The sequence below is a fragment of the Pecten maximus genome, chromosome 16 (genome assembly GCF_902652985.1).
Source record: "Pecten maximus chromosome 16, xPecMax1.1, whole genome shotgun sequence".
Lineage (NCBI taxonomy): Eukaryota > Metazoa > Mollusca > Bivalvia > Pectinida > Pectinidae > Pecten > Pecten maximus.
This window is the reverse complement of record NC_047030.1, coordinates 30126891-30149628: the sequence shown is the minus strand read 5'-3', so window position 1 is coordinate 30149628 and position 22738 is coordinate 30126891. Positions and strand designations below refer to the sequence as shown.

Below are 22738 nucleotides of genomic sequence, written 5' to 3'. Positions count from 1 at the left end.
AGTGACTTACTGCCTCTAACATCTACAATTTGTAACTGTCTACTACTCAGTGACTTACTGCCTCTAACATCTACAATTTGTAACTGTCTACTACTCAGTGACTTACTGCCTCTAACATCTACAATTTGTAACTGTCTACTACTCAGTGACTTACTGCCTCTTACATCTACAATTTGTAACTGTCTACTACTCAGTGACTTACTGCCTCTAACATCTACAATTTGTAACTGTCTACTACTCAGTGACTTACTGTCGCTTACATCTACAATTTGTAACTGTCTACTACTCAGTGACTTACTGCAGCTTACATCTACAATTTGTAACTGTCTACTACTCACTGACTTACTGCCTCTAACATCTACAATTTGTAACTGTCTACTACTCAGTGACTTACTGCCTCTAACATCTACAATTTGTAACTGTCTACTACTCAGTGACTTACTGCCTCTAACATCTACAATTTGTAACTGTCTACTACTCAGTGACTTACTGCCTCTAACATCTACAATTTGTAACTGTCTACTACTCAGTGACTTACTGCCTCTAACATCTACAATTTGTAACTGTCTACTACTCAGTGACTTACTGCCTCTAACATCTACAATTTGTAACTGTCTACTACTCAGTGACTTACTGCCTCTAACATCTACAATTTGTAACTGTCTACTACTCAGTGACTTACTGCCTCTAACATCTACAATTTGTAACTGTCTACTACTCAGTGACTTACTGCCTCTAACATCTACAATTTGTAACTGTCTACTACTCAGTGACTTACTGCCTCTAACATCTACAATTTGTAACTGTCTACTACTCAGTGACTTACTGCCTCTAACATCTACAATTTGTAACTGTCTACTACTTAGTGACTTACTGCCTCTAACATCTACAATTTGTAACTGTCTACTACTCAGTGACTTACTGCCTCTAACATCTACAATTTGTAACTGTCTACTACTCAGTGACTTACTGCCTCTAACATCTACAATTTGTAACTGTCTACTACTCAGTGACTTACTGCCTCTTACATCTACAATTTGTAACTGTCTACTACTCAGTGACTTACTGCCTCTAACATCTACAATTTGTAACTGTCTACTACTCAGTGACTTACTGCCTCTAACATCTACAATTTGTAACTGTCTACTACTCAGTGACTTACTGCCTCTAACATCTACAATTTGTAACTGTCTACTACTCAGTGACTTACTGCCTCTAACATCTACAATTTGTAACTGTCTACTACTCAGTGACTTACTGCCTCTAACATCTACAATTTGTAACTGTCTACTACTCAGTGACTTACTGCCTCTAACATCTACAATTTGTAACTGTCTACTACTCAGTGACTTACTGCCTCTAACATCTACAATTTGTAACTGTCTACTACTTAGTGACTTACTGCCTCTAACATCTACAATTTGTAACTGTCTACTACTCAGTGACTTACTGCCTCTAACATCTACAATTTGTAACTGTCTACTACTCAGTGACTTACTGCCTCTAACATCTACAAATTGTAACTGTCTACTACTCAGTGACTTACTGCCTCTAACATCTACAATTTGTAACTGTCTACTACTCAGTGACTTACTGCCTCTAACATCTACAATTTGTAACTGTCTACTACTCAGTGACTTACTGCCTCTAACATCTACAATTTGTAACTGTCTACTACTCAGTGACTTACTGCCTCTAACATCTACAATTTGTAACTGTCTACTACTCAGTGACTTACTGCCTCTAACATCTACAATTTGTAACTGTCTACTACTCAGTGACTTACTGCCTCTAACATCTACAATTTGTAACTGTCTACTACTCAGTGACTTACTGCCTCTTACATCTACAATTTGTAACTGTCTACTACTCAGTGACTTACTGCCTCTAACATCTACAATTTGTAACTGTCTACTACTCAGCGACTTACTGCCTCTAACATCTACAATTTGTAACTGTCTACTACTCAGTGACTTACTGCCTCTACATCTACAATGTGTAACTGTCTACTACTCAGTGACTTACTGCCTCTAACATCTACAATTTGTAACTGTCTACTACTCAGTGACTTACTGCCTCTACATCTACAATTTGTAACTGTCTACTACTCAGTGACTTACTGCCTCTAACATCTACAATTTGTAACTGTCTACTACCCAGTGACTACTGCCTCTACATCTACAATTTGTAACTGTCTACTACTCAGTGACTTACTGCCTCTAACATCTACAATTTGTAACTGTCTACTACTCAGTGACTTACTGCCTCTAACATCTACAATTTGTAACTGTCTACTACTCAGTGACTTACTGCCTCTAACATCTACAATTTGTAACTGTCTACTACTCAGTGACTTACTGCCTCTAACATCTACAATTTGTAACTGTCTACTACTCAGTGACTTACTGCCTCTAACATCTACAATTTGTAACTGTCTACTACTCAGTGACTTACTGCCTCTAACATCTACAATTTGTAACTGTCTACTACTCAGTGACTTACTGCCTCTAACATCTACAATTTGTAACTGTCTACTACTAAGTGACTTACTGCCTCTAACATCTACAATTTGTAACTGTCTACTACTCAGTGACTTACTGCCTCTAACATCTACAATTTGTAACTGTCTACTACTCAGTGACTTACTGCCTCTAACATCTACAATTTGTAACTGTCTACTACTTAGTGACTTACTGCCTCTAACATCTACAATTTGTAACTGTCTACTACTCAGTGACTTACTGCCTCTAACATCTACAATTTGTAACTGTCTACTACTCAGTGACTTACTGCCTCTAACATCTACAATTTGTAACTGTCTACTACTCACTGACTTACTGCCTCTAACATCTACAATTTGTAACTGTCTACTACTCAGTGACTTACTGCCTCTAACATCTACAATTTGTAACTGTCTACTACTCAGTGACTTACTGCCTCTAACATCTACAATTTGTAACTGTCTACTACTCAGTGACTTACTGCCTCTAACATCTACAATTTGTAACTGTCTACTACTCAGTGACTTACTGCCTCTTACATCTACAATTTGTAACTGTCTACTACTCAGTGACTTACTGCCTCTAACATCTACAATTTGTAACTGTCTACTACTCAGTGACTTACTGCCTCTAACATCTACAATTTGTAACTGTCTACTACTCAGTGACTTACTGCCTCTAACATCTACAATTTGTAACTGTCTACTACTCAGTGACTTACTGCCTCTTACATCTACAATTTGTAACTGTCTACTACTCAGTGACTTACTGCCTCTAACATCTACAATTTGTAACTGTCTACTACTCAGTGACTTACTGCCTCTAACATCTACAATTTGTAACTGTCTACTACTCAGTGACTTACTGCCTCTTACATCTACAATTTGTAACTGTCTACTACTCAGTGACTTACTGCCTCTTACATCTACAATTTGTAACTGTCTACTACTCAGTGACTTACTGCCTCTAACATCTACAATTTGTAACTGTCTACTACTCACTGACTTACTGCCGCTTACATCCAACTGTCTACTACTTATACTGCCAACTAACAATGTTTACTGTCTATACTGCCGACTATCAATGTTAACTGTCTATACTGCCAACTAACAATGTTTACTGTCTATACTGCCAACTAACAATGATTACTGTCTATACTGCCAACTAACAATGTTTACTGTCTATACTGCCAACTAACAATGTTTACTGTCTATACTGCCAACTAACAATGTTTACTGTCTATACTGCCAACTAACAATGTTTACTGTCTATACTGCCGACTAACAATGTTTACTGTCTATACTGCCGACTATCAATGTTAACTGTCTATACTGCCAACTAACAATGTTACTGTCTATACTGCCAACTAACAATGTTACTGTCTATACTGCCAACTAACAATGTTTACTGTCTATACTGCCAACTAACAATGTTTACTGTCTATACTGCCAACTAACAATGTTTACTGTCTATACTGCCGACTATCAATGTTAACTGTCTATACTGCCAACTAACAATGTTTACTGTCTATACTGCCAACTAACAATGTTTACTGTCTATACTGCCAACTAACAATGTTTACTGTCTATACTGCCGACTATCAATGTTAACTGTCTATACTGCCAACTAACAATGTTTACTGTCTATACTGCCAACTAACAATGTTTACTGTCTATACTGCCAACTAACAATGTTTACTGTCTATACTGCCAACTAACAATGTTTACTGTCTATACTGCCGACTAACAATGTTTACTGTCTATACTGCCGACTATCAATGTTAACTGTCTATACTGCCAACTAACAATGTTTACTGTCTATACTGCCGACTATCAATGTTTACTGTCTATACTGCCAACTAACAATGTTTACTGTCTATACTGCCAACTAACAATGTTTACTGTCTATACTGCCAACTAACAATGTTAACTGTCTATACTGCCAACTAACAATGTTTACTGTCTATACTGCCAACTAACAATGTTTACTGTCTATACTGCCGACTATCAATGTTAACTGTCTATACTGCCAACTAACAATGTTTACTGTCTATACTGCCAACTAACAATGTTTACTGTCTATACTGCCAACTAACAATGTTTACTGTCTATACTGCCAACTAACAATGTTTACTGTCTATACTGCCAACTAACAATGTTTACTGTCTATACTGCCAACTATCAATGTTAACTGTCTATATTGCCAACTAACAATGTTTACTGTCTATACTGCCAACTAACAATGTTTACTGTCTATACTGCCAACTAACAATGTTTACTGTCTATACTGCCAACTAACAATGTTTACTGTCTATACTGCCAACTAACAATGTTTACTGTCTATACTGCCAACTAACAATGTTTACTGTCTATACTGCCAACTAACAATGTTTACTGTCTATACTGCCAACTAACAATGTTTACTGTCTATACTGCCGACTATCAATGTTTACTGTCTATACTGCCAACTAACAATGTTTACTGTCTATACTGCCAACTAACAATGTTTACTGTCTATACTGCCAACTAACAATGTTTACTGTCTATACTGCCGACTATCAATGTTAACTGTCTATACTGCCAACTAACAATGTTTACTGTCTATACTGCCAACTAACAATGTTTACTGTCTATACTGCCAATTAACAATGTTTACTGTCTATACTGCCAACTAACAATGTTTACTGTCTATACTGCCGACTATCAATGTTAACTGTCTATACTGCCGACTATCAATGTTTACTGTCTATACTGCCAACTAACAATGTTTACTGTCTATACTGCCGACTATCAATGTTAACTGTCTATACTGCCGACTATCAATGTTTACTGTCTATACTGCCAACTAACAATGTTTACTGTCTATACTGCCAACTAACAATGTTTACTGTCTATACTGCCAACTAACAATGTTTACTGTCTATACTGCCAACTAACAATGTTTACTGTCTATACTGCCGACTATCAATGTTTACTGTCTATACTGCCAACTAACAATGATTACTGTCTATACTGCCAACTAACAATGTTTACTGTCTATACTGCCAACTAACAATGTTTACTGTCTATACTGCCAACTAACAATGTTTACTGTCTATACTGCCAACTAACAATGTTTACTGTCTATACTGCCAACTAACAATGATTACTGTCTATACTGCCAACTAACAATGTTTACTGTCTATACTGCCGACTATCAATGTTAACTGTCTATACTGCCGACTATCAATGTTAACTGTCTATACTGCCGACTATCAATGTTAACTGTCTATACTGCCAACTAGCAATGTTTACTGTCTTTACTGCCAACTAACAATGTTTACTGTCTATACTGCCAACTAACAATGTTTACTGTCTATACTGCCGACTATCAATGTTAACTGTCTATACTGCCGACTATCAATGTTTACTGTCTATACTGCCAACTAACAATGTTTACTGTCTATACTGCCAACTAACAATGTTTACTGTCTATACTGCCAACTAACAATGTTTACTGTCTATACTGCCAACTAACAATGTTTACTGTCTATACTGCCGACTATCAATGTTAACTGTCTATACTGCCAACTAACAATGTTTACTGTCTATACTGCCAACTAACAATGTTTACTGTCTATACTGCCGACTATCAATGTTTACTGTCTATACTGCCAACTAACAATGTTTACTGTCTATACTGCCAACTAACAATGTTTACTGTCTATATTGCCAACTAACAATGTTTACTGTCTATACTGCCAACTAACAATGTTTACTGTCTATACTGCCAACTAACAATGTTTACTGTCTATACTGCCGACTATCAATGTTTACTGTCTATACTGCCGACTAACAATGTTAACTGTCTATACTGCCAACTAACAATGTTTACTGTCTATACTGCCCTCTTCCCAACGGAGAGTACAGGTACGGAGATTCTGTGTGTTTACATAGCGATCGTGTTATCGTACAACAATGTAGGCAATATTTTAAACAAGTAGTAGGTAGTAGACAGTAAGTATTAATAAGTATATACAGTGTCGACAATAGACTATAGGCAGTTATTATATCAGTAGTATAAGTAGGCAGTAGACAGTAAGTATTAATAAGTATATACAGTGTCGACAATAGACTATAGGCAGTTATTAATTAAAGCTGTACACAGCACGCTGTCTCTTTTGAAATTCCAAATGGGTATGATTCCTCGACATTTCCATAAACTTTTTTTTCATTTCATAAATGTTGTCTTACCTAGAGACCTATATATTACAGGTTTCTATCTTACCCAGACACAGTTAGAACCAACTCTACATAATACATGCTTAATTTGATATACCCACCTAGCTTACAATTTGGCTTTCTGGAATTCACATCGAATAGTGCCTATTTTCCGAAAATGTATTATAAAATTTTAAAAATGCATAATGATTTTCATTATTTACTCCGTCATAAATTTGATGTGTATTCAAACATATTTGAACGTAAAAGTGCCATAATGTAATTTTAGGAAAAGAAAACATGAAAATATTCATGAATGACAACATCTGCAAAAGATGCAATTTTTCATTGAAAACGGTACGATAAAATATATTAACCCGTGGGAAGCATTCATTAATTACATAGACAGCTCAACTATTATTTCTTAAGAATGAGGACAGTACCTACCACGTAATATTTCAATGAGTCACCGTCCAAGTTTAGAATTAATACAGCATCACCAAAACAGACTCAAACATGTAGAGGTACATTGGAAAATTAGGGGATTTCCCTTCGCGGTTTGCTTGCCATTAGTCTGGTATCGGCCGTTACATTTCTAACAACTTATCGGTAAATAATTCACGTGTAATGCATCAAGATGAACGATTTCTTTACGAAATAATTATAAGTTATAATATCTTATGATATGTGGTTTTAATATTTAGAATTATTGTTCATTTATACATTCCCGCCTTGACATTTTCACAATATAACCACGTGGATTCGAATTTCACAATCATCATCATTTTAACTTATGTGGCAGTATAGGTTTTTTTTTGTTAAATGTTTTATATAATGTTTCATAATAATAAATTGCATGATCGAACGACAAAAGACGCTTCACTGATTGGCAGTGCTATATATTTGCATCCTCGCAGCAAGTTCATAAACCTCTGTTCATAAACTAATGTTCTCCACAAGATATATTTCACGATCTCACCAGCCACCATACACCTCCGCCTATCATTAAAACACAAAAAGTGTACTATTCTTTTCATATACACACATAAATATATAAAGCCATATAGGTTTCGATTCCGTTCTATTGAAGATGATAGTAAGATAGTATTATCGTTGTAAACCTTTCATTGTTGGTATATAACCACGCCTACTTTAATTTATTCTTGTGGAAATATGAGAACTTTGTCTCTTATCCCGTCTAGAATTGAAGGAAAGCATTGGTGCAAGTGTGTGTGCATGAAACAACCGTAGCTGGAGCTGTGATATTGATGTTTGCTCATTGTAAAAAAAAAATCCCTTCATCCTCTAAAGATTTTGATAGGTGTCATCAATATTTCTGTGAGGTTTGATGAAAATTTAACGATTGGCATCAGAAAGTTTTGGTCCGTTCTAAATAAATATCTCCTACATAATCAGAGACGTGATATATACGTCTCTGACATAATGCATCGTGCTAAAATGTGATAAAAATATAGATCTATTTGAGCTGCATGACAATTCTAACGATGTCTGTCTATCAGACACACTGCACCAAAGTCAAAGGATCAATGAAAAAAACTGTGGTATATCTGAAGTATGTTAGCATTGTAACGTGCGCATTTAAAGATAAAAAAGGATTTAAAAGACCAATTCTCGATATCATGAATAAAAATCTTTTGAAGATCAAAAGTTTTAAATATATCTATATCAATAAATGTAGTTATCTTTACCTTGGAAACTGATGTCAGTTCAGCCTCCTAAGTTATAGTTCAGAATCAAATGGAATTACTGGGAAGATGACATGCATTGTAAATGTAAATAGTTATTGGATATTCTAGTGGGGGGGGGGGGGGGGGTGTCTTGGAATACAGTCATTGTCTTCACCACCAGTGATTACTTTCTTTTAATTGATAGTAGAATGACTATGTCTACCGTCATGCGAATGAAAAACTTGAGTAAGTCTGTGACATTGTACTAGATGCGTGTATGATCGAAGTTAATTTGATGAAGGGGAGATAATTCCTTGTCACCATTTCCGGTCAACATGGCGGATTACGAGAGTGTGCTATGTGTCAAAAACACAGTTCACGTGTACAAAATACCGCCCCGGCCTTCGAACAGGGGATATAGGTGAGATAACAGAAACACGTTATATGTGTTTTATTTAACCTTGATGTGTTGGTATAAAAAACGTTTCTAATTGAGTAACACACTATTTGGCACAATAGTACCCCGGCTTGTGGGCGGATCTTTCTCCTAAGGAGTGACCCAGTGCAATCAATGTATTGATTATAAATCTGTTCTTCTTTTAATTGAAAAGAAGGTTCCTATTGATCAGATCAGATATATATGATGACAATAATTATAAAGGTTTATTTATCAGCAGAAAATCACACACTCATATTGTCGGTCTATAATTAGACTTATTTACAGATCAAGAGAAGATGTTTATATAATTATTAGACTAATATGATAAAATCATCCAGAAGTACAAGTATGTAGCGTCTTTATAAACAAGTATTTCTGGCTAACTTTAGCACAGAATACTATGTCCACATGACCTTAATTCTAGGCTAAATTGATAGCATTGTTAATGTTTACAGGCTATGTGGATTAAAGAAAGACAAAGCAGCTCAAACAATGAGTGAATTAATATATATATATATAGTTAAATGATTAAATCACATTGACAAATATGTAATCATTTGACTTGAAAAATAAATTCAGGTCCACAGATGGCCACTTTTTGAGATTTGCACATACTTTTGTATACCGGTCATGTTGTCATTAATTGTCATCCCTAGCCATTATGAACTAATGTACAAAAAAGTAACATGCATGTATGGTTTTTACTTAAAGTCCAATACATGTACAGAATATCCGAAGTCTGGCTTACTCTTTTCTCGAAAAGCCCTGAAATTTAGCCCTCAATCTTTTGTTGGGGAAGCTAGAATCAAAAAGGCAAGCTGCATGTTGTCACATTGTTATCGTGATGTTGGCACATTTCTGCTGTGTGCCGGCCGGCTGCAATGAGAAATCTCAATGTCCGTGGATGGCAGGTGTAAAATTCTTTTCTCAGCTGCCAAACAGGAAAACTTCAAAAGTATGAATAGACCTTGCTGATTCGTGACTGATTCCCGAACAAAATCTGGCAAATTTCTCTCATCATTTTGTGGACGGTAAATCCACCAAGACGAGTTTATCGACATGTACACAGTGCTGGAGAAGCATTCATTTAAGCTCATTATTTAGTATTGATTGGTCATCTGACCCAAAAGGTCAGGATGACCTATATAGCCTAGAGTATAGGCTATAATAGACAACAAGTTTTGTCCATTGTCATATGCTGTGCATAAAGTTTTCACATTTCAAACTTCTTCTCAAGTTCAGTCTGTGGGACTCGGCTTAAATTTACCTGAAATGATCCTGATATGGTCCTGAATAAAAGTTATTTTCCGGGTTAGTTCAAAATTCAAGATGGCTGCTCAATGGTGGCCATCTTGAAAAACACATTTTAAACTTCTTTGTTCCACTGGTGTCACCGAGCTAAAATTGATAGGGATGTTATTAAGGAAGGAGAGCCAGAAAAGAATTGCTATTTTTCAGCTTTGTGTAAACATTGACATGACAGCCGAATATGGCATTCATTTTGTAACATGATTGCACAATCATGGTTTTCCTACACAACACCTATTTTATACTTCCCTTCAAGTTCTGCTAGTGGGAATTAGCTCAAACTTCCCTGAAATGATCCTGAATAGGTCCTGACCAAGTGTTATTTTTTCCCCAGTAGCTGTTGTCAATACCACTATACTGCTACTGAGTATAGGTATACTACAATTATACTAGCCCGTTTTCGTTTTTGTGGTCAGAACGGACAGATCAGTTGGACTGGTGTTGGTTTATGAAATAAAGAAGGACCTGATGATTTTATATTGATTTCAGACGAGTCTTGACAAAGACTTCCGAGGTCTGCATTAACATTTGCAGGTCTGTCAATGCAAGCTATATGTTTGAAATATTACATTTAAAAACTGACGAACCGGTTTGTCCGCATAAACAAACAGGCCCCTATACTTATTACTATTGTCTGTTGAAGTCAGATGATGGTATGGATGCTGGGCCACTTATTTTGTATACCATGTTCTCAAGATTTACAGTTATCAATATCGTTTAGTTCTCTGCCTGTATGATGTCTGTAACTACATGTACATTAAAAGGAAACTGAGATGTACATGTGTATGCAAGTCTGAAAAGCATCAATATTTGTATTTCTACTGGGTCTCTGCATCATGTATTCACAGTATAAATATTGCACTGCATGGCCCTATGAAGCGCCAAATCGGAAGTGTATTTTATCTCCTTTTTGAAGAGCTCGGCAAGGGGACTCCGGAAGTGCATACTCCCCTCAGAGACAGAAGGTTGGGCCCAAAATGTCAGTTGAATGGTTCTGAGTTGCAGATTCCAAACTGGGATTTTTTTTTGGTTAAATTTGCGTATTACTTGAATATCCAGTTTAGTGATACAGGCCGTCTAGGCCTCTTGTAATTCAATAATTTTTGAAAAAATGTTCACATCATGTTTGAACCAAGTTCTGTAATAAATCCACAAGTGACAACACTAATATTTTACCCTGTATTTAGTATTTCTTTGCTAATTTTTATTCTGCAGGGCAGCCGACTGGAAACTTGATGAACCTGACTGGACTGGAAGACTACGAATTGTTTCCAAAGGGAAAGATTTATTCATAAAACTTGAAGATAAAAATTCAGGTATTCTAATATTTAAAAAAATTTAATTATGTTAATATATAAGTTAACTGCAAAATCTGTTGGTATCAGTTACAAAAACAAGTATGGTGCCACAAATTAACCATATATTGTAACACTTAAATTCTGTGACTTAATTACAAATGAGTTATTTCCCTTGTTGCTAGGTGACCTGTTTGCACAATGTCCAGTAGAAACCTACCCTGGGATAGCTGTTGAGCCCGTCACAGATTCTAGTCGATATTTTGTATTACGCATCAAAGATGATGGAGGTTTGTGTTGTGCGATCATGACCTACTATTCTTAAAACAAAATTATAAATACAAGTAGTTTCACACATACTCTCAGTTCTTACTTTCTTCAAGCAGTTCTATTCCAAGTAGATCATTGTGTATATGATATTGTTAAGACTTACAGTTTTCATTATGCACAATATAGTGATCTTGGTGAATAAGTTTTAACAAAAAGATACATTTAAGCTAAATCCTTACAATTTGCATTCCAAACAACAAGAAAGTAATTGCTTCCTCACTGATCAGAGATTTCATACACTTCATGTTTTATACAAAATAGTTTACTTAATGATTTGGCTAAACAAACAAATGTAATTGAATTCTGTACATGTCAGTATACAAATTAATTTATTGGAAGGTAGCTAACTGTTTAGGTGATCCTTAACTTTTATTTCTGTGATAGGTCGGTCAGCGTTTATTGGAATTGGATTTGAAGATCGAGGTGATTCTTTTGACCTGAATGTGTCCTTACAAGACCATTTCAAGTGAGTACATTTACTTATTGTCCTCCAATGGGATCGGGACGAGTTTGAGGGTGACAATAATTTTGTGGTGTTTAGCTTCTGCACTTTGTTCATTCTTTATCTACTACATGTATATGCACAACTTGTCCGAGGAATTTCAAACTTGGGACATGTGTTCACCTAGTTGAGGCAATATTTCATGTACCAAAAGTAGGTCACTTTGATATACATTTTGACCTTTGACCTACAGCAAAGGAAAAAGTTTGTCTGGGCAGTCTCTTCTACACTACTTGTCACTGTAACTTCATACTTGGGGCTTGGGTTCACTTAACTAAGTGAGGTACATGGTGTGTCATGTACCGAAAGTATGTCCATCTGACCTACATTTTGACCTTTGTCCGGGATCAAAGAAATAAGAAATATGTTAATCCAGGCTCTGTATCCTACACTGTTTGTCACTGGAACTTCATGCTTGGGTAATGGGTTTACTTAGGTGAGGAGCAAGTCATGTATCAAAAGTAGGTTCATCTACATTTTGAGGTTTGATCTATATCAAAGAAAAAAAGATGTTTAGTTCCAGTATTCTGAAATTTCTTACTTGAAGCATTTCTTCACTTTCATTCAACTTCTGATTTTGCCTACTAAAATTACCATGTGATATTCCTGAATTCATTAATATTACTAAATCTACCACCAAATGCAATAAAATAATCATTAAATGTGGTATATATACTGTCAAACATTCAGTGTGTAAAATTAGTTCCTACATCAATTCGTCATCTGTTTATTCTTGACATATAATTTCACATCCATTTGGGGACTGTAATTTGGCGATTGTCTTGTTTTCACACTGTTATGCATTTCTGCTCCATGAATATCATTTGATTTACATTTGTAATAACGGGATGCATTTGTAATTATACCCCCGCAACGAAGTTAGGGGGGGTATACTGGAATCAGGTTGTCTGTCCGTCCATCCGTCCGTCTGTCTGTCTGTATAGACACATATTATCCGGACAACTCCTCCTAATCTGATTGGCTGACTCCAATGAAACTTCACACACATATTAATGATTATGTGTAGATGTGCATGCCACTTTCTTTTTCTAAAAATTATGGTTGCTATGGCAACTGGTCACTATAAACAGGTTTTCTGATAAGAACCATAACTTTAAGTTTGTCCGGACAACTCCTCCTAAACCGAAGGGCCGATTTCAATGAAACTTCACACAAATATAGAGGACCATGTGTAGATGTGCATGCCACTTTCTTTTTCTCAAAATAATGGTTGCTATGGAAACTGGTCACTATAAACAGGTTTTCCGATAAGAACCATAACTTTAAGTTTGTCCAGACAACTCCTCCTAAACCGAAGGGCCGATTTCAATGAAACTTAACACAAATATAGAGGACCATGTGTAGATGTACATGCCCCTTCTTTTTCCCTAAATTATGGTTGTTATGGCAACTGGTCACTATAAATAGGTTTTCCGATAAGAACCATAACTTTTTGTTTGTCCGGACAACTCCTTCTAAACCGAAGGGCCGATTTCAATGAAACTTCACACAAATATAGAGGACCATATGCATGTGTAGATGTGCATGCCAATTTCTTTTTCTCAAAATTATGGTGTCTATGGCAACTGGTCACTATAAACAGGTTTTCCGATAAGAACCATAACTTTAAGTTTGTCCAGACAACTCCTCCTAAATCGAAGAGCCAATTTCAAAGAAACTTCACACAAATATAGAGGACCATATGTAGATGTGCATGCCACTTTCTTTTTCTCAAAATTATAGTTGCTATGGCAACTGGTCACTATATTATTGGATTATCTTAGTTAGCCTCTAATTAAGAGTTCCAATTCACCATTGACTCGTGCAGATTGCGGGGGTATTAGTCAGGCATCCTGGCGACAGTTCTAGTTCCATTTACATTTAAAGTGTGATAAAAACTGTTTCTACAGGTGGTTAAAAACAGAGGAGGAAGCCAAATCATCGGCGACACAGTTTGATAAGGGACCAAAGCTGGACTTGGGCTTCAAGGAAGGTCAGACTATCAAGATCAATATAGGGGTATTTTCTTATACAGTTTGTCTTACTTACTCAGATTCAAATCATTTGTGGATTGTTATTTCATGACAAGACGCCATGTATATTTGTTTGTGGATAGTTATTTTGTGACAAGACACCATTTATATTGTTTGATACCCCATTAAATCAAACAAGAGTCAAGTTTAAATTTGCTTTATTTGTTGCTTATAAACTTTAATAACTTCAATTATTTATGAGAGAGAATCTTCATATAAAAAAGTTCCTGTGCTCAAAGTTTTGTGTTCAAACTTGGCTTTTCATAACTCTTAAGATTATGTGACATTATAAGAATGAAACAATAAAATGCTGCACATCTTAATGTCTGGAAATTAATTTTTGAAATAAAATGGTAAAAACTAGAAAATATGAAACAGGAGAGTATTCTGGGTGAATATAGAGGATACACGACGATTTATATTTCCTATACACTATAATATGTGTTGATGCTGACATTATTTTTCAGACCAAGAAATCAGATTCATCAAATACCAAAGCCAGACCAAGAGGACATGCAGGAGGAGGAGGAATTGGAATTTTGCCGCCACCACCAGGGGGAGTTAAACTCCCACCACCACCAGGGGGTGGTATACAGCCACCTCCACTGACGACTCAAGTTCCAACGCAGCCACAAACAGCACCAGTGGCACAAAATAACAGTTCCAGTGGTTCTAGTAACATTGACTTACTTTTTGATTTGGGATCAACAAATAGTGATGCATCATCTCTACAGCCTCAGGCAGTACAGAGTAGTAACGACCCCTGGGGCGATTTCACCAGTGCTGGGTAAGTATCCATATGCACAATCTCTTAGGAAGTATTTAGACTTTAGCTTGTAATCAAATCTTAAAAGAATTAGATGCGAAACTCTGGCTTTCTAGCTCTACTTGTTTTCCTCTAGACCATACCGCTATGATAATGATTGTGATGTGATTTTATCTTGATTGGTTTGATTAGTACACAATTAAATCATAATGTTCCTCTAGTGTTAGGTGTTATTTACCAATTTACTTATTATTGTGTATGCCCCAGGACAAAGCTTGCAACAACAAGCATGTTTTTGCTCAGGTAAGGCCGATTTACAGCAGTAATTTTGGGTATATATTTTAACCATTTTGGACACAAAATTGGTTTGGTATTAGGAATTTAGAGTGATCAGTATTGGTATTTTTATAATTACCATGATAAAGAAAGATTGATTCCGTACATCGCTTGATCAGTTTCGAGAAGGATCGGTTTTGGGAAGTTGCACTGTAATACAAAGCAGTACAACAGTACTTCCTTTATAAACACAATGATGATTTAGCATGCTGTTTTCAGTGCAAAATTAACAGTACTGCTCAAATACATGTATGTATTTTAACAGTAATCAAAACCCTTTTGACTAGTCTCAAGTGTGTCCTATTGGTTTTTTTCTTTGATTGACTCAGTTTAACACAGACGCATCGTCGCAGACATCATTCAGATCCACAATAACATCATAATTACGGTAGTATATCTGTGGGATAACTACGGTAGTACATCTGTGGGATAACTACGGTAGTACATCTGTGGGATAACTACGGTAGTACATCTGTGGGATAACTACGGTAGTACATCTGTGGGATAACTACGGTAGTACATCTGTGGGATAACTACGGTAGTACATCTGTGGGATAACTACGGTAGTACATCTGTGGGATAACTACGGTAGTACATCTGTGGAATAACTACGGTAGTAGATTTGTGGGATATCTGTAGGATAACTACGGTATTACATCTGTGGGATAACTATGGTATTACATCTGTGGGATAACTACGGTATTACATCTGTGGGATAACTACGGTAGTACATCTGTGGGATAACTACGGTAGTACATCTGTGGGATAACTACGGTAGTACATCTGTGGGATAACTACGGTAGTACATCTGTGGGCTCTACTCGTACATGTATTGTTGTTTGCGGGAATAAATTTCAAATTGACTGTTTTGCCTATTTTGGTATTACTGTAACAAAATGTGTTGAAAGGTGTTTTCAATCCTACAGGAGAAGATCTGCTGACAAGCATTAAGGGTGACATATTTTAGGTTTGATATTTATGATTTTGAGGCCCACATCAAATCCCTTCCAGCACTGTACATTTATATGTGGACAATTAAGTAATTTAACATTTTTTAGAAAAATTTAGATTTTTTTTTTTTTTAAGTCATTTTGCATTATGCATTTTTAGTGTTCTTTACATACATTGTAAATTTAATGGCAAATGAGATAATATTTTGAAAAAAAATGGAGCAATTATCCCCCATACCCCCATACATACACACTTTCCTTTTACCTATGTACACTCCCTCATCTTCTCTAAGACACACTGACCCTACAAATGTACAAGCACTTGTTAGATACCTACATTTGTTTGTATTCTATGTATCATTACTTATAAATTGTCTATACCAGGTAAATATGTGAAACAATCCACTAGAAATTATGATAATAATACCCCATCCGTTTTTCACAGCTGTCTTTTGAGGTATAACCAGGTCCTAGTAGGATTTGTGATTATACAGTATATATATTTATTTTTCAAATCTTCATTGACTCAGAAAGTCATCTGACTTGCCTTTGTTCAAATACATCAATAACAAGTTTGATAGATTTTGAAATTATATGCTTTCATAAATAACTGAATGATATGAGGGGGTGGGGCTGATATACTGGAATGTTTGTCTGTACACACAATTATATACATGTACCGCCTACTACTCCCAGAATTATGCATGGATTTCAATGAAACTCAGTACATATCTTATTTATGACACATTCTTATGTCTCCGTGATAGGCATTAAGTTCCAGTGATATTTACTGGAGTTATGGCCCTTGATGCCAATAAGTGAGACACATCTTGTCTAGACTACTCTAAACACAGTTAACTATGTCAATAAAACTACACACGAATGTTAGGAAATATGGGAAGATGTGCATGCAGGTTTTTTTTTCAGAAATTTTGATTGTCATGATAACCAGGTCACAATATACAAGCTTTGTGTATTGGCTAAATAGCTCAACAGTCCTTAGATCAATTTTATTCAAAGTTGGTCAAGTGGTGTAACTTAAAACAGACTGAGTAACACACCATTCCAAGTGGTGTAACTTAAAACAGACTGAGTAACACACCCTTCTGAAAGGCATTTAATGTTATTATTCCTCCTCTGTACTAAGGTTATAAAATGTATTTGTAATTGCGAAAACCATTGGAACATATCAAGAGCTTACCTGTATAGTGAAGTATGTGTTTTTACTAGTACTGTGAAGGGAAATCATCACTATATTGCTTATTTTACTGATAAAAACCTTTAACTTACCTTGTAAAATACTATTTGTGATATACATTTATTTATAGGAAAGGTTTTAATTGTGTTTGCTATAAATTAGTCTGAATGAACTTGGTGTACAGTTCATATATTATTTGTACTGTGTCGTGTGACCATATAAGGTGCTATAAATATGTATTTATCATATAAATTAACTCCCCTTGAAAGCTGATATACTATTCCCTTGCTAAATTATAAACATGATCTTTAGCTGAACAATAAAAACTTTAATGACTATTACTATTGTTTTTAGCTGAATATTAAACTACATTATGTATTACTATTGTTTTTAGCTGAATATTAAACTATTACTGTTATTTTAAGCTGAATAATAATTATAAACTATTACTTGTGTTTGTAGCTGAATAATAAAATAAACTATTACTATTGTTGGTAGCTGAATAATTTACTATTATATATAATTACTTGTGTTTTAGCTGAATAATAAACTATTACTCTTGTTTTTAGCTGAATAATAAACTATTACTATTGTTTTTAGCTGAATAATAAACTATTACTATTGTTTTTAGCTGAATAATAAACTATTACTATTGTTTCTAGCTGAATAATTTACTATTAATATTGTTTTTAGCTGAATAATAAACTATTACTCTTGTTGTTAGCTGAATAATAAACAATGACTTTTGTTTTTAGCTGAATAATAAACTATTACTATTGTTTTTAGCTGAATAATAAACTATTACTATTGTTTTTAGCTGAATAATAAACTATTACTATTGTTTTAGCTGAATAATAAACTATTACTATTGTTTTTAGCTAAATAATAAACTATTACTCTTGTTGTTAGCTGAATAATAAACTATTACTATTGTTTTAGCTGAATAATAAACTATTACTATTGTTTTTAGCTGAATAATGAGCTATTACTCTTGTTTTTAGCTGAATAATAAACTATTACTATTGTTTTTAGCTGAATAATAAACTATTACTCTTGTTGTTAGCTGAATAATAAACTATTACTATTGTTTTAGCTGAATAATAAACTATTACTATTGTTTTTAGCTGAATAATGAGCTATTACTCTTGTTTTTAGCTGAATAATAAACTATTACTATTGTTTTTAGCTAAATAATAAACTATTACTCTTGTTGTTAGCTGAATAATAAACTATTACTATTGTTTTAGCTGAATAATAAACTATTACTATTGTTTTTAGCTGAATAATTTACTATTACTCTTGTTGTTAGCTGAATAATGAGCTATTACTCTTGTTTTTAGCTGAATAATAAACTATTACTATTGTTTTAGCTGAATAATTTACTATTACCTGTGTTTCTAGCTGAATAATAAACTATTACTATTGTTTTAGCTGAATAATTTACTATTACCTGTGTTTCTAGCTGAATAATAAACTATTACTATTGTTGTTAGCTGAATAATAAACTATTACTCTTGTTGTTAGCTGAATAATAAACTATTACTCTTATTTTAGGTCTGCCACGGACAACAGCTGGGTACAGTTCTAAGGATCTAGTTATAGCACCTCATGGACATTCTATAAATATTGCTGAGCTTCGTATCAGTACACATATATACTGGCTGTTCATCATCGTCATCGCTATCATCGCCATGACACCCATACTCATCAACATTTGACCTCATACATTGGGTCAAAGTTAACGACATTTGACCTGAAATAAAATTGAACTAAATTATTTGTAGTATTTTGTGTAATGGCTGGTCTGCTGTGAAGGCAGTTTAACATTAGGTACATGCTACATATATATGTTAATGTGGTGTTTTACAGAGAAGAATGTCTGTTACTGTCGAATTCAACTGTATTTATGTACGTAATATATATATAGATGTCTTGTCATTTCATAACCTTATATGGTAAGTGTTAAAGGTCATAATATTTGAAGGTTGTTAACATTGTAGAGGTCCTTATATCAATTATGAAGGTCATTACATTGTAAAGATAACATTGTGAAGGTCATTATATTGGTATGGTCATTACATTGTGACGGTCATTATATTGTAATGGACATGACATTGTAAAGGTCATTAAATTGTAAAGATAACATTGTAAAGGTCATTAAATTGTAAAGATAACTTTATGAAGGTCATTATATTGTAATGGTCATTACATTTTGAAGGTCATTATATTGTAATGGTCATTACATTTTGAAGGTCATTATGTTATGAACAGTAGGTACACTATATTGTAATGGACATTACAATATAAAATGGAAATTACAATATAAAAGGTGTTTAAATACTCTCAAATCACTTTAGCTTAAGTTAATTTTATTATGTTCTCTTGTGTATTGAAGTCCAATACTTTTTAATAATTGATTTCCAAGGGATTTAACGTCTGACAGACATGATGACATCATTGACCTTTGGATGTTCCTTCAGTGTGGTGCCAAATTTAGATATACAACTGTACTATCATTTGAAGGACATTAGGGTTCAGAACTTGTTGTTAATGTTCAGTTCGATTGTGCTTTAGTTTGTAGGTCTCACAATTTTCTGCTCAAATTTGATTCTGTGCAGTGATTGTTATATGTGATGCTTTTATACAAATCCAGTCTATCCTGCCTATCAGCTTTCTTTATTTTTATCCCTCAAAACACTTTTTGTTGTTTTTATTTTATTTATAAGCTTCCAGAAACAATTGTTAGTTTTGACATAAGTATAATTCCTTAACTGCATTTCCAATTTAAAATTGAATTTCATGAAAAATACTTTATCAGGCACTTTCATATTTAGGGCATAGCAGAAAGTTTTTTACCGAGTTAAAATCTGTGACAAATTTCTGCAATAACTAATTTTTGAATTTAGAAAATTGAGTTACAGGTACATGATAAGTCCTGTCTGTAATGTATGATGAAACATTTACCAAATTAGCCATGGTGAATGGTTCATCTATTTGTTGATGTTGTTGTTTATGGAGTTGTTGGAAGACAATTTGAAAGTGTAGCTATGTAATTATATAGTGTATACCGGTACATACTGTATACTGTAGTGTATAGAAAGTAATAGGCTAGGTGTCTCATATTACATTAAAGTCATCTGTGGTACTAGGATGTCCTTGTAATAAACTTTACCGTAGGACTCTACAGATTCCTGTCTGCTGTTTCATAATTCATTGTTTAGTGTTATCTATAAAAAAACAAAGTATGATAATCTCATTATTAGTGTTTCAAGGAATCACTACAAAACATTAGACTTTGAAACACTCCCATTTCCAAAAGAGTTCAGTGCAGAATATGATTGGAAGAGAGTTTTGATTGGGTGTTTGGGAGAGAGCTTTGATTGGGTGTTTGGGATAGAGCTTTGATTTGTTGTTTGGGAGAGAGCTTTGATTGGATGTTTGGGATAGAGCTTTGATTGGTTGTTTGGAAGAGAACCTTGAGTGTTTGGGAGAGAGCATAATTGGGCATTTACTAGTGAAATTTGATTAGGTGTTTGGAGATATTTTTTACTGAGAGTGTTTGAAGAGCGATATTTGTTGTTTTACGTAAATGCAATGGTTGTTTATTACTAGAAGCTTCCTGAGAAGATATTCACTACATAGTAAACTAATAGATAAGGACAGTCGATCGAGTTCTACTTTATCAGACTATTGTTCATGTTACTTGTTGATGGTGACAAGGAATCGCCCTGGTAAACTGGTAATCCTTATTTTATATAATTTTATTGTAAGGGCTCTTGAAGAAATTATAAAGCACACATATATGCACACGATTTTCATAAATGTGTGAATGAATATTTCATATCTAAGATTAAATTAATTACAGGGAAAAATAACAAAATAGACAACAGAAATACTAGTATTTATAAACTATATTTAAAACATGTAGAGAGATAGCAACCTTATACATATTAACTACTTTGTAAGTACCCAGTAGTGCGATAAAACTTGTTACATAGACTCAGAATTTGTACCCTGTTATTATTGTCTCAATGTCAGATTAAGCAGACTTTCTAACTATACATCTTGTCTGGAATGTAAAATGTTTTGTACGATATAGTGAACTTTTCATTGGATGTACATGTATCCTATATCACTTAGTGTTCAAAAGTATGAAGCTCAAGAGGAAGTGTTCTGTTATAAAGTCATAATCATCCATAAATATGTCAATATGATGTATTCGACAGTAAATCTGATTATGCAATTGATGTTTAAGTTGTGTGTATTCCCACATGTATAATACCTGTAAAAGGTATGATTATGTATAGATGTACATATGTAAACCTGCTACATTGGTGAATTTTATATCCATTACAAGAGAAGGATTGGCCTGGACTAATTTGTAGATAAATACAGAACTTTCCTACTTTAAACCTTTCTACGTGTAGCAATATTTGGTTGTGGTGAATTGAAAGTTTTTGTGATAATTTTAAAATTTATAGAATTACTAAAGTAAAAGAAACAAACCATCAATCATGACTCAAAACAGTATGTTTAAATCGTTATCTAGTGTGAGATTACGGCAAATAATTTCACATGAAAATATTTAAACTCTCATTCACAATTGAATACATATTACATTATAATTTTACTTAATTTTATTTGCTTTGTATATACCAGTATTTCTTCTAAAATTGTCACTTCAGTATTGCAATAGTGTTCCATGAAGAAGGCTTTGAAATTCTGCAAGAATTATATCAACGATAGCCGTGTATGAAGATTTAGTGATCAGGGGAGATAATCTAGTATGATACTAAGATAATCAACACAAATTTTACGAGAGGATAAATGACGAGAGTAGAGAGAGATGGAGATATATAAGGTGTGTCTGTTTCTGAATGTATCTGTATGTATTGTGAATAAATCATTCCAACCCTAATCTGTGTCCTTTTTACCTCACCTGCTTACACTCAATCAATAGCATGCTGGTATGAAATACTACCAAACTCAAACAGATAAGGCCTACATTTAAAAGGCTTAAATGTAATTAATGAATCCTCCTCAGTCATTGACCATTGGGGTCAGTAGCATGCTAGGATGACGACTACTCCCGAGTCATTGACCATTGGGCCAGTATCATGCTAGGAACACGACTCCCCAGTCATTGACCATTGGGCCAGTAGCATGATAGGATGACGACGCCTCCCCAGTCAT

General features: G+C 34.4%; 2 protein-coding genes across 4 annotated transcripts in view; one reads left to right on the top strand and one right to left on the bottom strand.

Moving 5' to 3' along the window:
• LOC117314695 (cell death protein 3-like) overlaps positions 1 to 7226 on the bottom strand; it is a 29027-nt gene extending 21801 nt beyond the window's left edge. The window contains exon 1 of the mRNA XM_033868784.1: positions 7148 to 7226. The gene's annotated coding sequence lies outside the window, so the exon portion shown is untranslated. The remainder of the gene's footprint in view (positions 1 to 7147) is intronic.
• Positions 7227 to 8710: 1484 nt separating this feature from the next.
• Positions 8711 to 22463, top strand: LOC117344933 (adaptin ear-binding coat-associated protein 1-like). 3 transcript variants are annotated; one of them, XM_033907818.1, is made up of 8 exons: positions 8711 to 8809; positions 11351 to 11451; positions 11616 to 11720; positions 12145 to 12226; positions 14173 to 14281; positions 14763 to 15082; positions 16324 to 16364; positions 19100 to 22463. In XM_033907818.1, exons 1-7 carry the CDS (start codon positions 8724 to 8726, stop codon positions 16346 to 16348), a joined length of 828 nt encoding a protein of 275 aa, XP_033763709.1. In that variant the 5' UTR covers positions 8711 to 8723; the 3' UTR covers positions 16349 to 16364; positions 19100 to 22463. The 3 variants fall into 3 exon arrangements, with proteins under 3 accessions (XP_033763709.1, XP_033763707.1, XP_033763708.1); XM_033907816.1 differs by lacking the exon at positions 16324 to 16364 and adding an exon at positions 15727 to 15785; XM_033907817.1 differs by lacking the exon at positions 16324 to 16364.
• The last annotated feature ends 275 nt before the right edge of the window (positions 22464 to 22738 follow it).

What these genes read in the sequence shown, in the direction of transcription:
- LOC117344933 (XM_033907816.1), top strand. Translation starts at nt 8,724, where the DNA reads ATGGCGGATTACGAGAGTGTGCTATGTGTCAAAAACACAGTTCACGTG. An exon ending in ACTTGAAGATAAAAATTCAG is followed by an intron (nt 11,452 to 11,615) that starts GTATTCTAATAT and finishes CCTTGTTGCTAG; the next exon opens with GTGACCTGTTTGCACAATGT. An exon ending in CTATCAAGATCAATATAGGG is followed by an intron (nt 14,282 to 14,762) that starts GTATTTTCTTAT and finishes ATTATTTTTCAG; the next exon opens with ACCAAGAAATCAGATTCATC.